A 16,615-nucleotide genomic window follows, 5' to 3' on the forward strand; every position below is an offset into this window, starting at 1 on the left:
CTATGCTAGTGGCTCTGTGAGGCTGTGCTTTGGCACAGCAGCCCTTAGAGCTAACAGCTAACATTAGCATGCTAACATGCTAGCAGGTATGTTTAGCCATCGCAGGTTAGCATTTTAGCATGATAGCACTTGCTAGCATTAAAAACAAAGTACAGCTGACGTGAACGCCGTTAGATTTGCAGGTATTTACTCACAAATTAAAGTTTTGGACAAATTTGACAGTGACAAAAAAACAACACATTTTTTGACAGGGTTTGGTCAATTTGTCCAGATCACTCACATTTTATTGACAATCATGGAACACCCATCACAAAATACACATTACAATGTTTGTCAAACTGTACATGGAGAAGCACAAATTCAAATGTGTGCTTTACAATTTGCACACACGTGTGATTGGAGAACTTAAGACTATTAATATTCTGATCACATTATATAAAAATACTTGTCTGCTGCTTTGCCAGATGGGGATTATTTCACATACACAACGTGAGACTGGAAACTGGCAATTCATGCTGTAAAAATGCTTCAAAAAGAAAACTCATATTGCTCATGACCAGGACAAGAGGCCACAGTGGATTATGGTTCACAAAATGTCCTTTAAAAACTGTAGAAATGAAGTAAACTTCCTTAAATGATGTCACCACTTAGTGTTTCCATGTGGCTCTGGTGCTGAGTGAGTGTACCTTCATATGTCATACAGGAAATGGCAAGATTTTGGCTCTGAATTGGATGCTTTTATTTACAAAACGTGCACAGCTGCTGAGAAACTGTATGTACATTTAACAGCTTAAATATCGATTGGGAACAAACAGAAATTTGACATATTTAAATATAGCAGCACAAACCTCTATTCCATTAAATACAACACAAGCAGAATTAAGATTTTCTTCCCTCTTAAATTATAAAAGTCTTTTGCACTTTTAACATTCAGGTGATAAAGAAGTTTATACAATCTCTCTACATGACATCTGGGCTCAAAACAACGTTCATGAACACGACCATCTCTCTTCAGTGTTCAGTCTACTGTCTCTCCGCGGCCACTGCATACATTTCATTTATTTTCTCCTGGGACATCTTCACAACAATGGGCCTCCTCAGTTTCATGGTGGGTCCTGCACAGACAAGCAACAAGAAAAGCGGGTTAATTCGATGTAACTCTCAAGCTAAAGACTCAGTTTCTGCTGAGCCAAACCCACACAGGGAGAGATTCAATCGCTACCAAACAAACTTCACAGGAATGTCGCCTGGCATGTCTCACGGCTGGTCTGATGACCTAGATTAAAAGCTGATTGAACTTGGCAGTAAATAAATAAAAAAAAAAAAAAAGGATTTGTAGTGAATGCATCCTCGTTCCTTAATAATATTATTGTGTGTAGACCTTTGCTCTTGTTTTAATACCAAAGGGAAGCAGAACAAAAGTCCAATAACTCACCCAGTTCTCCGCCAACGACAGAGAAGTCTCGCTCCAGAATGACCCACTTCTGGACCCTCTGGGCGTTGGACGTTGCTTTGGCATTGACACGCTCCAAGCCCTCCTGAATGGCTTTGTAGATAGCTGGCTCCTTATTGGCAATGATCTCCGACACCTTGGTCGCCGCGACGCCGTGCTGCTGGCAGAAGCCCAAAGCCTCGGGGCTCAGCTCGTCCGTGGGCTCGCCGTTGTCGTCCACGACACACTGTGGAAACGAAGAGGGTCATTATTGTGTTCGTTTCACTTCTCTAGCGGCCGTGGCTGTCTGCGGGAATGGGGGGCCCGGTTACTTTGAGAGTGAGCAGCATGGAGAGGAACTTGAGCTTGTCTCCGATCAGCATGGCGTTGCTGATGATGGGCACCTCGAACTTCAGGGCGTCCTCGATGGGCACAGGAGGGATGTTCTCTCCGCCGGCAGTAATGATCAGCTCTGTGCAGCAAAAAAACAAAGACAGAAAAGTTTAGTTTCACAAGTGTGTCACCTGTTAGCCAAAGTTCAGCCTCTAATTGTTGTTTTCCTGGATTTTATGTGCAAATTGTGTCTTACCACCCCCAACTCTTAAGGCCATTGTCATTTCAATTACAAACTAATCTAAAAAGACAGAAAATGTATGTAAAAAAAGAAAAATGAATTACAGAAAAGCTAACGTCATGGTAAAGTTATGTGTTTTAGCATAAAAAACTGCACTAGCCTGTGCCACTTTTTGCACCATTTTTTGCAAATGATCAGTCGAATAATTGATAGAAAATCAAGTAATTAATTTTTTACAGTCATCTATCAAGCAGAAATGCATTTGCTGGTTCAAGCTTCTCAAATGTGAGCATCTGCTGTCTCTGTCTTCTTTTTCTAATTGTAAATTATGCTGTATTCACGTCATATTGGACTTGTTGTCTCAGTACTTTAAATGTACCCAGCTCCTATACTTAAGTAAAAGTACAAATACAACAACTGCATTCCTGCAAGTCCTGCATTCAGAATTACATACGTTTTTGTTTTTTTGTTTTTTCAGCAAAATGTGCTTAAAGTATCAAAAGTGAAAGTATTTGTTCTGCAGAAAAATGGCCTCTGACTATTATTATATATTACAACTTTAGATTGTTCGCACTGATTAATTATAAATGTTAATCTCTTAAATAAATACTACTGGGATGTCCCAAATGCTCACATCTTTGTTTGGACCAACTCCATGTTTCATACCAAAAATGCTCCAAAAGGCTTCTTGAGGTGCATTTTCCCCCCAAACTAAGAACATGCAAGGAAGTTTTTTGGACCCCAGCTTACCTTTGATCCTTCCTGTGATGTAGAGGAAGTTGTGCTGATCGTGTCTTCCCAGATCTCCAGAGTGCAGCCAGCCGTCCTGGTCAAGAGCTTCTGCTGTTTTGTCAGGTGCGTTCAGGTAGCCCATGAAGACGTGCCGACCCCAGAAACATATCTCTCCACTCCCGTCCTTATCTGGGTTCTCCAGCTTGGACTTGCAGCCTGGTAACACCTTTCCACAGCTGGAAAGACAAATCATCAGTCAACAACATGCAATGAAAAACATTTTCAGGTAAAAATACACAAACCTGGCTAATTTGGGATTATTTAAAGCAGTGATTCTCAACGTTTTTGGCTTGTGACCTCTTAAAAACAATTGAATGTCTGCTAGCAAACCCTCAGTTATAATAATAAGCAATAATAATAATAACAACAATAATAACTTTATTTGCATAGCTCTTTTCATGCAAAGATGCAGCACAAAGACATTTAGAGGCCTGACAAAACAAAAGAGTCCAGTATTTCACAAGAAATAAGAAAAAACTAGAGAGAAGTAAAAAAAACAACATAATTTTTCATAATTACAACAGAAATATCTATTTTCTTTCTTTTCTATTTTTCTGATCTTGTTACCCTTCAGATATATCTTAACCCACAGTTTGAGAATCACTGATTTGAGGGAACAATGAGGCCAAAAGACCTGATGTTGTTTCTCATCTCATTTGAAGCTGTTTGAAGCTGACCTTGTGATGCAGTATTCATTGTTAAGGGAGACGGTGTGTGGGCCGGAGCTTTCACTCATGCCATACAGCTCCAACAGAGGGATGTTCAGGCTCATGAAGAACTCCAAAGTATCTCTGGTGATGGGGGCAGCGCCCGTGAAGCAGAATTTGCAGCGATCCAAGCCCAGCGCTTCACGCACCTTCTTAAAGACCAGATTATTAGCCAGCATGAAGCCCCACGGCACCAGATTGTCCCTGTAACCCAAAAGGTAGAGCAAGATATATTTTCGAGGTTAAGATTTGTTAGGAATTAAGAACTGGGCCCAAAATGCCGGTTGGTCTGTTGGTCTACCACTTTGGCCTAGAAAGAAATATCTCAACATAATAGTCTCATTGTTAGGAGAAAAGATCTCATAATTTACAAGGTCAATTTTGATAGCTATTACCAAACATGGTGGTAACATAATACTGTACTGAAATTTGTAACCCATCAGATGTGTTTGCAACCTAATGACATTCCCATCAGGCTCAGCTGTACTAATTAGCTAAACAGCACACTAAACTAAGATGGTGAACATGGTAAACATTATGCCTGCCAAACATCAACATGTTAGCATTGTCATTGTGAGCATGTTAGCATGCTGAAGTTAGCACTCAGCTAAAAGCACTGAACAGCCTCACAGCTGCTCGCGTGGCTCTAGAATCTTAGTCTCGTTTGATATTTTATCCTGATCATCTCTGTATAACGTTTTGGAATTAAAACAATTTAAATGGTTACTACAAAATGAAGTGATGGCGCCATTGTGGATAAGATCATTGATGAGATAGGGATGAGTGGCACGAAAATGTCTGATAAAACCTTGTCTCATGTATTAAAACAGCATTATTGTGCAGTCATGATAATATATAAGTGAACTTCTATCTTTGGGTAACATCTGTATGTGGTAAAGTGTGTCAATAGTTAGACAGCATGGTGCCTTGAACAGACAGTAACAATCATATAAAGAAAGTAGCATCATATATCACCACAGGATAAAAAGGTTATTAACAAATGGCACAAACACCTGACAAATGTAACAAAGGACCCTTGCTGCTCTCTCACCCGTTCATGACACTGTAGTTGTACTGCAGGCCTATGGACTTGGCCCAGCCCGCCACTCTCTTCCTCATTGGGGATCCCTTGGCGCTGACAGCTTTCATCTTCTCCTGCATTTTCTCCCACACGCGAGGAACTCCCAGGAAACAAGTTGGACGAGCCTCTTTCAGTGTGTTTACCAAGGAGCCCTGCAAAAATGAATGGTGATTATAGTCAAAACAGGAAACCTTCATTATTTACTCCATGTTTTACACAACAGTAAGGCATCCTCACCTTGAGGGCGTCTGGCTCTGCAAAGTAGGTGGTCACGGCAAAACTAACACACATCCACATGTCCAATAACTGGGCTGCCACGTGGCTGAGCGGCAGGTAACTGACCACCACCTCGTCACCGTGGCAAATATTTAGCATGCTACCTGCCGTATTGGCCGTCCATGTCAGCTGCACGGGAGAGGAGTCATCAGAGAGAACAAATCAGCACACAAACTGCTCAGACAGACTCACCCACCACATGCTGGGTTATGTTGGGTAAATAAACACTTTATTGGATGCTGTTAAAAAGATCTGAATGTAGAGTGTTTCATTAAACACAATCATCATGAATATCTCCCAAAATTCTGTTTAGGAAAATGTCTGTTATTAATCTAAATATCGATCAAGACCTGCAGATTAATTGATAGTAAAAACAATGTAAGACAGAATAACATTTAAAGGCAGTTAAGTTGTGTCAAAACACTAAAAGTTAAGAAAAGGAAAGTCTTTTGTCTAGATAACTCACATTGTCATGGCTCAACATGACTCCTTTAGGTTTGCCAGTGGTTCCAGAGGTATAGATGAGAGTGCAGCACTGGTTGGGCCGAAGACTGTCAATCACAGCATTCAGCTGCTCGTCGGGAACGTCCTCTCCCAGCTTCATGAACTCTGCCCACTGCAGAAAAAAAAAAAAAAAAAGGTGGGTCTAAATCCAGACTGAACTGTACTGATCTGCAGCTGTTTAGTGCCGTTTAATACATTTGAGTTCAGTCACATTTATCAAATTGCAATTCTTTTACCAAAAGTCAGAAAGATAATCATTTTGCATTAAAACGCTCAATGTTGCAACTGTATGCATCACATACAGTTTACTATCAGATGTTTCATAACCATGTGACTTCTCTGCTCAATCAATATGTTTGCTGAGTGAACGTACTGTATACAGGAAAGGTGCTTTCTGCTGCAGCTCGCCTTTATACTGGACAATGGCTTTCAGATGAGGTAGTTGATCTTTAACCTGTTGGGGAAAGACAAATTAAACATGTGAGAGCAGATTTTTTTTTTTTTTCGATCTTTGCAAATAGTTGATAATAATACAGGCACACTGAGGCCTGGTGCTGTTGTAAAGCTCCTGACCTGCAGGATTTTGTCGAGCTGCTTCTGGTTCTCCACAACCAGGATGTTGGCCTCACAGTTGGCAGCCACATACTGGCAAGCTTCGGGCGAGTTCGTGGTGTAAATTCCAGCTGCCAGACCGCTACAGCACAAACCAGATAAAGGAGAACAAAAAGCTGATTTAGTGTGGATGTGGCTCATTTGCCAACAGTTTGTATCACCATCTGGCTAATAATTACACATTATTTTCCAAGAGAATTCCTCTTGAGTGAGCAGAAATTACTGAAGTTAGTGTTTTTAATCTATTCATTAATCTTTTATTAAACCTTAAGACGGATAACAAAAAGATGCCCCACAAAATTACAAATGCGACTATCAAATCATATGTAAAGTTTATAAAGTACAAAAGTGGACTGAAAAGTCTACATGGAACTGTATCTACCTCGGTTCCTCAACCTCTTCAAAATCTTACCCGGCAAAGATGCAGCCGATGTCTGAGATGAACCACTCGGGGGAGTTGAATCCCAGAATCCCCACACCATGGTAACGCTCCAGCCCCAACTAAGAGAATTTTCAGAAATTCAGTTTTTTCATGTATCTTTAATGACACAGCGGCACAGAGCCTCCGTTACTCTTGACCTACATCTCGTTTCAAATGCAACTACACCTCATGGGACCCGAACGTGCATGAAACAGGAGATGTAACACAAGCTGTGAATTTCACACACCCAAGTGTTAGTTTTCAGCAGCCCGATCTCACACCACCAAGATTGAAGTGAGAGAGGGAGTAAATTCTGAGGAACAGGAGTTTAAGGTGTTGTGTAGACTGTAATTCCTGGAATATAGTTAATGTGCATACCAGAGGAATTCCTCTATTGAATCAAAAACCTCTGCTGTACTAGTTTAGCTTATAAGTGTAGAATATTTCATACATTGCAAAAATACAAAGCATTTTTCATTACTACTCCAACACACTGGATTTAAATGAAACAGTGACTATGACTTTCAGCTTTAAGGGCTGTTTGAGGGTCTTCATCCCTGTTGGGTGTAGAACTTGTTATCCCTAGTCCCCCGGTTTTAAGACAATGCAGGAGAACAATGACCCTAAACATTCAAATACGGCAACAAATGGCCAAAGACAGGATTTTTCTTGACTGGCCCACATGTTATGTATTTGCTAATAAGACCAGAGTAAAAGCAAAATGTTCCTGAGGCAAGACAGAAATTTCTGCTGATGCCTTTGGGTCGTATTATTAAATATGTATATATGATGACCTTATGGCAACTTAGTTAGTAAGTACACTTAGTGTACGTAAATCACTTGAAACTGCCTCTGTGTATGAATAGTTGTTTTTACAATAAATGAATTTGCCTTGCCTTGCCCAGTTTCTGTTCCTGAAAATCAGAGGACCCCAGTATGTATAAAAAAGACAACAATTAATATATTGTTGACCCAAAACACATGTAAACATGCTTAAATGAAATCTAAAAGCACTAGCACTTTAACCTCCCAGTTAATGTTTCATTCAAAATCCAATGTGCTGGAGTTGAGAGCCAACATACCAACAAATGTGTCACTGCCCAAATATTTACAAACAAACCTTGAGGAAACTTTTAGCAGCTGCCCGGCACTGCTCATAGTATTGCCTCCATGTCACAGTCACCCACTGGCCCTCTTTCTTGGAAGCCAAGGCTGGATGGTCCCCATACGTTTTCAGCGTCTCCTGGAACATCTGATGGACGGTGATGGGAGTCACTGAGGCCGGGCCCGAGCCCTCCATCCTCAGCCTGACTGCCTCGTCTCTGCTGGTGCTCCATAGCTGGTCAGCCGGGGCTAGAGTTGCTGCTGCATTCGCCGTCGACAGGGGAACGGCCTTGGGCTCTTCTGTATTGGGACAACAGGGGCAGCCGCATATACCCGCCATTAATGACAAGTCAAATTCAGAAAACACCCGCACCACACCAAGACACAGCGAGCTTTAGAAGAAGAGCCAGGTGTGTGAGAGGACTGCAGATGTCTTTGGACTACCCCTTTTGTCTCAGAGAAACATGATTTGCAGGCTATGCAGTGAACGGGGAGGGCTGTGGTGTTACCTGAAACAGGACAGGAAGCCCAGGAATGTCCAAGCCTACCTACCAATCAGGTTTGGTTAGAGGAAGCAATAGGCTTTTAATACAAAGTAGATTTGGGTCACTAGATTTAGATCATGAAAGAACACAGACACAATAATGCTGAATTTGTTTTCCAAAAAACCTTGCTAAAACTCCCTTCTGTCATTTGATATTTATTCTGTCTTAAACTGTATTTAACATTCATTTCTCTTCCTGCCATCACTCTGTCTTCTTATTTCTGACTCTAACCAAAAAAAACCTTGGATGGTATGGATTCTGTTGTTCCTCCTTCCTTTTGCTAAATTTCTGTTTTTTGTTAAAGTCTGTTTTATCTCGCTGCAGACAACAACACTCTACGCTTAAGCATTTTATCTTTTGTTACAACTCTTTGACCTGAGGTTTCCTCTTTTCCTCTTCACAGTGAGGCTTGTGGCTGTAAGTACTTCACTTAAAGGTAAAGTCTTATTTCCAGACTTCAGTCTTCACAGAACTGCAACTGTTTTCATAAAGGTCACACATTTCTGTCAATTGATGCACAAAGTTGTGCAAACAACTTTTGTTTTGTTTAGATCTTGGTGCATCATTTGCTACAGTGAATCATGTGATTTTCACTCAACAGCCTCTTTACTGCATCTAAAAATGCCCACAAGGCTTTTCAGACGCACCATTAGCCCGGTTGAGTTCTGAATTATTAGATAGCACACTCTACTTCTTCACATGTTGTCCTTCTTCCTCTCCTGTGTAACTCAATTTAATTCTATTTTGTCCCAATTTTCCTTGGTTTAATTACCCAGGAGCACATGTTGCTTGCACGACACACTTTTAAATGCACCTTTAAATGTCAGTGACCCAACATGACTCTGAGACAGTGGCATGTGAGGCTATACCACACCGGCAGCTCCTCCAGAATATCTGGTGCAGGGGTTGTGCAGGTACTGAACAGATAATATCACACCTTTCAGCACACCACACTGGTTTCTTATTAGATTTAGGTCAGATTCTTCACATTTTACTGACTGTTTTAAAAGGCACAGCATAGTGACAAGACTTTTGGAGTAACCTTTAAACTTATTGTCAATGAGAAGTTCAGAGGAGCTGCAAACCTCAGATTAGTCTTGTGACCCTGGGAGCCTTTGGGAGCCGCGGTTCTCTACAGAAAACCAACAAGTAAAAAAGCCTTTTGTTCTCAGATAATTTTCACTTTTGAGGCCATTTTTCCCATCAGATTAGTTCCTCTCTCCTAACATTACACTCAGACTGTCACCTTCAGTAGCTCCTTCCAGCTCCGGAGATCTGGCAGGTTTGGCTGGAGGCTCCAGGTTCTCTGTGTGGGCTTCCCCGTTGAGAATCAGAGCAGAGTGGGTCTTTAAGTTTGTTGAGTTTTGGGTAAGGATGCTGTGGAGGCCATTGAGAGGGCACGAATTATCTAATATCCCCCAAAATAGACAAACATCATATTTAGATCCATAGTTTAAAATGAAATGGTCCTAAGATCAAATCTTCATGATAATCACTTTGAAAAGGTTTGTTCTATTTTCCACTTTGGGACATGCATCATTTTACATACCTCTCAGTGTTAACATCCATGACTGCAACACCATTACTCTTGACTGAATCTTGTTGGACACTCATCTTGTATTTGCTGGAATAACAGAGAAAACTGTCATAAATGAGCGTCAAACGTCCTTCACTGAGGGCCCTCCACTCAGACAATATATTTTGAAACAGCTTATTTATAAGAGACTGACATTCAAGGTCAGTGCAACAGGTCAGAGGCAGTGACTGCCATCGATAGTAATCACGTACAGCAGCGGCCCAAATGTCGAAACTTTGAATATTGTGCCAGAAAGTCTTTGGACATCTGTATGCGTTTATACTATTTGCCCCAAATTATGAGCACCATTGACCCAAATAATCACAACTAGAAGAAAAAGACACTGCATCTAAGTCATCACTAATTAAAATTAAAGTTAACAAAATGTCAAACCAACATTTCAGGTATTAGATAAAATGTAAATATTGTTAAAAAAGACAAAAGCAGGTTCTTCCTTAACTCAGATCTCTTGTGTATGTCAGTGAAATAATGCCATCTAGTGTGTAAATTATGCAGCAGTGGAAACGATTAAAATACTTGTGTCTTGTGAATAAGAGTTAACAACAAATTAGTAACACATTCATTGACATATTTCATACATACATTTGTAAATAGAATCTGCCAGCAGACTCTCAGTCAGTTTTTAAGGTAACTTTGGTCAAGATTTAACGGGACCAAAGTTCATACGGCTTACAATACTACAGTGTGGCAACAGCAAAGTCTTTCCTCTTTGCAATTATCAATTAAAAAACATTTTAGTCTCATTCATGACTTGGATTTGTACATTACCCAGAAAGGAGACGTTACCTTTGAAAGAAACTGTGTTTTAAGTTGAATCTTGTAGCAAAAGAAATGAGTAGTAGAAGTCCTACAGTCCCATGGAAATCCAGAGTACTTACAGATGTTTAGTCTTAGTGTGTAAAGATGAGATCCAGGAGAAGGCAACTCATGCTTGTGGCTGTTTGTTTAGCTTTTAACAAGAGCCAATCATTGTGGCCACGACTCTGTTGACCAAACAATAGAAGTCGAGGAGCCTGCTCGCATCAAATGGAGGCTGTATCCATCTCTTAGTCATGTGTTTGTCTCAAACATATTTACCATACATCCCCGAAGGCTGATGAATTCAGTTTGCTTCTGTCAACATGTAAATACTCCAACAGTGGTGGTATAGTTTTCTTAAAAGCTTAAATTAAAATGTGAAATTAATTTATTGTGTTCTACAATGAAAAAACAAAAGCAAAAAAAGAGCTGATGAAGATGTCGATGAGGAAAGATTTTCTATATGCAATCCTCATACAAGATGTGCAGCCCCCATGACAACAGAAGACACCCTGCACAAGTCCTCTGTATCAAAAAGCATAAAATGGAAACATTTTTGTAAATGATAGCTACCTTCTCCGTGGACGGAGCTGATGGGCATCAACTTCAAAGTTGCTGTCAGGTGCAGGACAGACCTGGATCAACCTTTGCCTGGTGCTCGACTGTTGCCCCCTGAAGAAAATATCAGCCTATAGGTGCCTTGCATGAGTGCACACCAAGTTCCCCTGCACTCACGCCTCGTCCAGAGCAACAGAGACTTGTGCAATCCTCTGAGCACCAGCCGCTGAGGCCGCGTCCACCAGTTAAAGGTCCACCGACAAACTTGACCAAAGGTCGTGGCTCCTCGAGGTGAAGAAGACCTGGAACCTGACACACAAGCACTCTGCGGTAGAAATCTGCTTTGTTTATAGTAATTATATTAGCTGACAGCTGAATCCAAAATATTTAACTCTATGAAGACTGAAGGATCCTATAAAGCAAAGTGATAAAAAGTGAGTTGGTGGGAGACTTTTATTATCCCAAATCGACTTGCGAAGACAGTCGTTATCAGATATGCAGGACGAGGCCTGTCAGAGACACAACGATAAAACTAGATAAGTTCTCTCAGGTTCATGAGGATAGATGAGACTTTGACCCATAAAAAATGTTATTTAACAGTTGAAAAACTTATGCAACTTGGAAATACACGCTGAAATGCACGAAATATTGGAGAGGTTTTCCCAATATTGATCTCCAAATCAATATTCTTAAAAACTCCTTTAATTCTTCCGCTTCTCTTCTTACGTCTAACTATTTTTGATTGGTATCAAGTGCATAAATGAAATCAGTAAGACACAATGATTTATCTAATTCTGTGTTCTCTTTACGTGTCTTGGTTCCTCTTTTCTGCTGAGCTACGTATATTTCACAGCCGCGTCTGTCTGAGGAGGTGAACATTGCCTGTTAAGTAAATACAGGGGAAGGTTCAACCAAATGGCCCACAGTTACCTTGCTCACGGGCACCGCGGTCACTGAATCATACCACCCAGTCAGACCACATCTGTCCCGACTCCGACCCTCACTGCTAATACCTGGGAGAATGCAATCTGTGGAGGAAACTAGACTACGCTGTGATAAATCTTATGTTGTGTCTTAAAACAGCCATTTTGTTCCTTTTTTCTCCCTAACGTTTTTAGACGGCATCTTCTAAAGTAAATACATTATTTAAAATACTGATGAAACTATAAGAAACAAAGAAATATTTTTTACTTTAATTTTTTTTTTACAAAATATTCAGTAGAGCAGGAAAGAAAAGTGTATCTTGAAAAAGTAAAAGTACTTCCCACTTGTGTATTTTAACGCGTTTCATATATTGATGTTTACATATTTATTCAGTTTGACATTTTTTGTTTGTCTCATTTAAGGATTGTTTTTAATCAGTTATTGATGTGGTATTTGTCTGAAAGTGTTTTGGGATATGGTTCCTCTTTTTGATTGGTTGTTACAACCTGTGGCTTTAGTATAAAGATGTGTTGTTTTACACTCTGTTGTGAATTTGACGTCTGGCGAAGGTCCTCAACAAAAACATGATCATTTGAGTTGAAAATATATACGACACGTGCATAAAAAGAGGTAGAAATCAGTTTTTGAGACGAAACCCACTGATAAAACTTCTTATTGCTGTCTAGATTTAACTTCTCATTGAATTTTGTAACTTACTGCAGATGCTAGATAATGTCAGACTAAAGAACTGAGCTTTCCATATCAGAAATAATATCTTTATTTGCAGCCGTATCAAACATGTCTTTTCTCTTCATTTTTTGCATTTTTATATAAGATCATATTTCATATTTACATGTCATATTTTACAAGGTGAAGTGAGTTTCTGTACAGAAAATAAGGTGAACTAGAGATATGAACTTTTGAATGAACTAAACCCATCATATATCATGTCATGCTCATGGGATTAAACACATTAACGTAGCCTGAAAAGACAGAGGGACACAGGCATATTAACATACACCTGAAACCATTATCCTGGTGGCCATTTCATCTGTCTTCCTCCCAGGACGTGGATGTGAAGGTGGTAAACTGACTGAGCACCGTGCTTTCCATCGTTGATGACTGCAGAGGGCAGAAACGTACCCAGAATTCAATGTGCACGTCTATAAACAGCCTGTATTTTCACACAAATGACTGAAGGCTCATTGCTGTTAACTTACCCACTCTGTATCCTTCACTTAGAGATTCTTGTTTTGCCACATTTTTGGCAACAACCAATAGATGTCCTAAGAGCTGAGAGTTGAAGGGAAAGATGATTATTGACACACTGACGTAGCAGTTATGATTTGATTAAAATTTTGACTGGACGTGGAGGACTCAGGTTGGACCTGATTCCTGGTTGCTGCTGCAAAAGTGGTCAGGCTACATCTTGGAAATACTGGGTTTTTATCTTTATCGCTTCTTGCTGTTTGTATTTTAATGTAAGGCATGTTGAATTTACCTTAAATTATAATAAAATTGCCTTGTTTCGTCTTGTTGCTACACTTTAATATTGGATTTAGGACTGTGGTTATGCATTTCTGTGACTGTTTATAACTAATAAAACAATCCACCCCAGGACACACACACAGTATGTGGAATTTGTGTTCCAAAATGTATTTAATATTATCATTTATTTGCCCTCCGATACAATCAACTCCTCTCAGAAAGGTGAGCAACATCAGCAGCAGTTGGTTTAATTCTAAATTCCGAACTGATGATGATTTTGGATGCTTTCAAGTTGTGATGCAGTTCACTTCCTGTGCTTAGTATGAATATGTCCTGAAGGCTGCACACGGTGATGGTGACGGCAAATAGACTTTAAGCACACAACAACTGGTCCTGGGCTTGAACCTGGGGGGAAGCTGGGAGCTTGCTGTGTGGAGTTTGCATGTACTCCCGGCGTTTGTTTGAGGATTTTCAGCAGTCCACAGAACTGTAAATTAGCTGAACAAAAAAAAGTGTTGCAGGTACACATATCTATATGGCCTCAAGTACGTTGACATAAACTGTCTACATATATTTGTCTACTTCTGGTCTAGGGCTATATTCTTAATAGTTTGGTCTAGCCCCTTTAGTTTCAATTAAGGGAAACTTGATGCTACATACAATTCAATTTTAGACTTTGGTGTGCTTCCAAACTTGTGTTGACAGAGTCCATGAAGAAATGCTTTTGAGGTTGGTGTAAGAACTTGACTGGCCTGATTATTGCCCGACATCAGTGTCCGACCTCGGGAGTAAATCCCTGCAGCCAAAATCTTGTAGAAAACCTTCTCAGAAATGTTGATGCTGCATGTATGTGAATGTGTGTTCTCACATCTCACATCTTACAACCCCTGAACAGGATCAGCAGCTATAGAAAACGGATGGACGAACTCACCTCAGCATCATCATCTTTGGCATCACTTATTCTGGGAATAGGGATCCTCGGGATAACCAGGAAGTGGGCAGGAGCCTGTGGGCTGATATCCCTGAAGGCCAAACACTGATAAACACACAAAAACAATACAGAAAGTGTTGGATTACACAACTTTACACTCCTTTATCTACCTCTAAACAAGCATATGTTAATTTATCTCCACGTGGATTTGGCCAGACGAGATAACATGTTTTGAAGACGTCGGTTGTTTACCTTCTCATCTTCATATATGATATCTGCAGGGATGCTTTTGTCAATGACTTTGGAGAAGATGGTTGGAGCTGGGGAGCCATACTTCTTGCTGGCCTCCTCTGCCAGCTTCACCTCGTCACTTTTGGTGCACAGTGGTCTCTGCGGGTCAGTGATACACACGACATGGAGGAAAATAAAAGCTCTGAGCTGAGCTGCTGCTAGCATACAAACAAAAACATGTCAAACCAACTTCTGAGGGGCACAACAGACCAAACCTCTTGGTGGTGGGGCACTGCAGGTTCCCCACAGCCACCACCAGGGCTGGCAGGGCAGTTGTTGTCAAAATGCTCTGCTGAAGTTAGAGAAAAGAAAGCGTTTATGAGAATGAGAAGACGGCTTATTTTTAGAGCAGCTACCTCGGCCCGACAAACACGGTGCAAACGGTTGAGGTGAGCCGTTCTGGTCCCGATGAGCCGTGTCCGCAGAATCTGACGAAAATACATAGCTAGCTAACTAGCTATTATAGTTTTTCCTTAGTGATTATTTCAGGGTTTATCTCGGTTTTTGACGCACCACTGCACAGTCCAGAAATCTTGCTCTTAGACGAAAACTCTGCACCGTACGTCGATGTTGCGTTCACGTAGCCCAATGTAACGTTTACTTAGCCTGTCATGAAGCATGTCTTGAATACGACTTGTCTCCGTTTACAGTAGGCAGTAGGAGAAACGACACGCCGTTACAGAAGTATAAAGTTGTTTTTTTTCTATCAGAAATCAATTCATAAAGGGGTAATTTTATTAACAATGTTGGAATCAGACGTAAAACATTATATAGCGTATAGTGTATCGTTAACGCAATTTCCTGGCCAAAATAGTTGACACTTCTCCCATCAGTTGTTAGACATGACTTCATTGATCAAAGTCTCCAAATGTTACACCTGGCAGTGCACATTTAGGTTCTGTAATTCTTATTATCTCCATGATAATGCTGTGGTCATCCCAAACTTCCGACGTTTTTGAGTACACTTAAAGGGGGCATTTTTTATGGGTACAAGGTTCGCTTCAAGAGCCTCAACGTTCCATGATGCTAACCATGATGCTAACATTAGCTGCTATATACTCAGAATCAGAATCAGAATCAGAATCAGAAACTGTTTATTGCCAAGTAACATACATTACAAGGAATTTGCTGTGGTCTGAAGGTGCTATTGTTTTGATAACAAATAAGTAGAATATAAAAGCTAAAATAAGAATAAGAATAAAAATAAAAATAAAAAAAATAAGATAAGATAAATAACAACAGTGCAGTGACCAGAATAAAGTAAAGTGTCCAGATAAAGTGTCCAGTAGGGGGTGGGTGCGTTAATGTAACGCAGTGGGGACAGGGGTGATGTACGTTAATATAACGTATAGCTTGTGTTTGTGTTCTGGGGGGGGGTCAGTGAGAGTTTGTCAGGTTGACTGCAGAGGGGAAGAAACTGTTTTTGTGGCGGGAGGTTTTGGTCCTGATGGACCGCAGCCTCCTGCCAGAGGGGAGGGGGTCGAACAGATGGTGTCCGGGGTGGGAGGGGTCGGCAGCGATCTTCCCTGCTCTCCTCAGGGTCCTGGAGGAGTACAGGTCCTGAAGAGATGGAAGGTTGCAGCCGATCACCCTCTCTGCAGAGCGGATGATACGCTGCAGTCTGCGTCTGTCCTTGGTGGAGGCAGCAGCGTACCAGACGGTGATGGAGGAGGTGAGGATGGACTCTATGATGGCAGTGTAGAAGTGAACCAGCATTTTTTGTGGCAGGTTAAACTTCCTCAGCTGCCTCAGGAAGTACATCCTCTGTTGGGCTTTCTTGACGACGGAGCTGATGTTCAGCTCCCACCGGAGGTCCTGGCTGATGATGGAGCCCAGGAAACGGAAGGACTCCACAGTGTCCACTGCAGAGTCACACAGGGTGATGGGGGCGGGTGGGGCTGCGCTCTTCCTGAAGTCAACAACCATCTCCACTGTCTTTGAAGCGTTAAGCTCCAGGTTGTTGCTGTTGCACCAGGTCAC

At 41.0% G+C, this 16,615-nt stretch overlaps 2 protein-coding genes across 4 annotated transcripts; both read right to left on the reverse strand.

Annotated features, from left to right (window-relative positions):
• Positions 1-262: 262 nt before the first annotated feature.
• Positions 263-9,628, reverse strand: LOC139283948 (long-chain-fatty-acid--CoA ligase ACSBG2-like). Its single transcript, XM_070904059.1, has 14 exons — positions 9,598-9,628; positions 9,295-9,425; positions 7,520-7,803; positions 6,391-6,479; positions 5,940-6,060; positions 5,740-5,820; positions 5,329-5,478; positions 4,824-4,991; positions 4,557-4,738; positions 3,476-3,709; positions 2,757-2,974; positions 1,765-1,904; positions 1,436-1,679; positions 263-1,115 (listed from the first exon to the last, which is right to left on the reverse strand). The coding sequence occupies exons 1-14, from the start codon at positions 9,615-9,617 to the stop codon at positions 1,024-1,026; spliced, it is 2,154 nt and encodes a 717-aa protein (XP_070760160.1). The 5' UTR covers positions 9,618-9,628; the 3' UTR covers positions 263-1,023.
• A 3,057-nt stretch (positions 9,629-12,685) lies between these two features.
• On the reverse strand, positions 12,686-15,175 carry LOC139284425 (uncharacterized HIT-like protein Synpcc7942_1390). 3 transcript variants are annotated; one of them, XM_070904690.1, is made up of 6 exons: positions 14,992-15,175; positions 14,846-14,896; positions 14,597-14,734; positions 14,345-14,449; positions 13,146-13,218; positions 12,686-13,047 (listed from the first exon to the last, which is right to left on the reverse strand). In XM_070904690.1, exons 1-6 carry the CDS (start codon positions 15,076-15,078, stop codon positions 12,956-12,958), a joined length of 546 nt encoding a protein of 181 aa, XP_070760791.1. In that variant the 5' UTR covers positions 15,079-15,175; the 3' UTR covers positions 12,686-12,955. The 3 variants fall into 3 exon arrangements, with proteins under 3 accessions (XP_070760791.1, XP_070760792.1, XP_070760789.1); XM_070904691.1 differs by lacking the exon at positions 14,846-14,896; XM_070904688.1 differs by lacking the exon at positions 14,846-14,896 and having other exon boundaries at positions 14,597-14,782.
• Positions 15,176-16,615: the final 1,440 nt, after the last annotated feature.

Source organism: Enoplosus armatus, chromosome 4 (assembly GCF_043641665.1).
Source record: "Enoplosus armatus isolate fEnoArm2 chromosome 4, fEnoArm2.hap1, whole genome shotgun sequence".
Taxonomy (NCBI): domain Eukaryota; kingdom Metazoa; phylum Chordata; class Actinopteri; order Centrarchiformes; family Enoplosidae; genus Enoplosus; species Enoplosus armatus.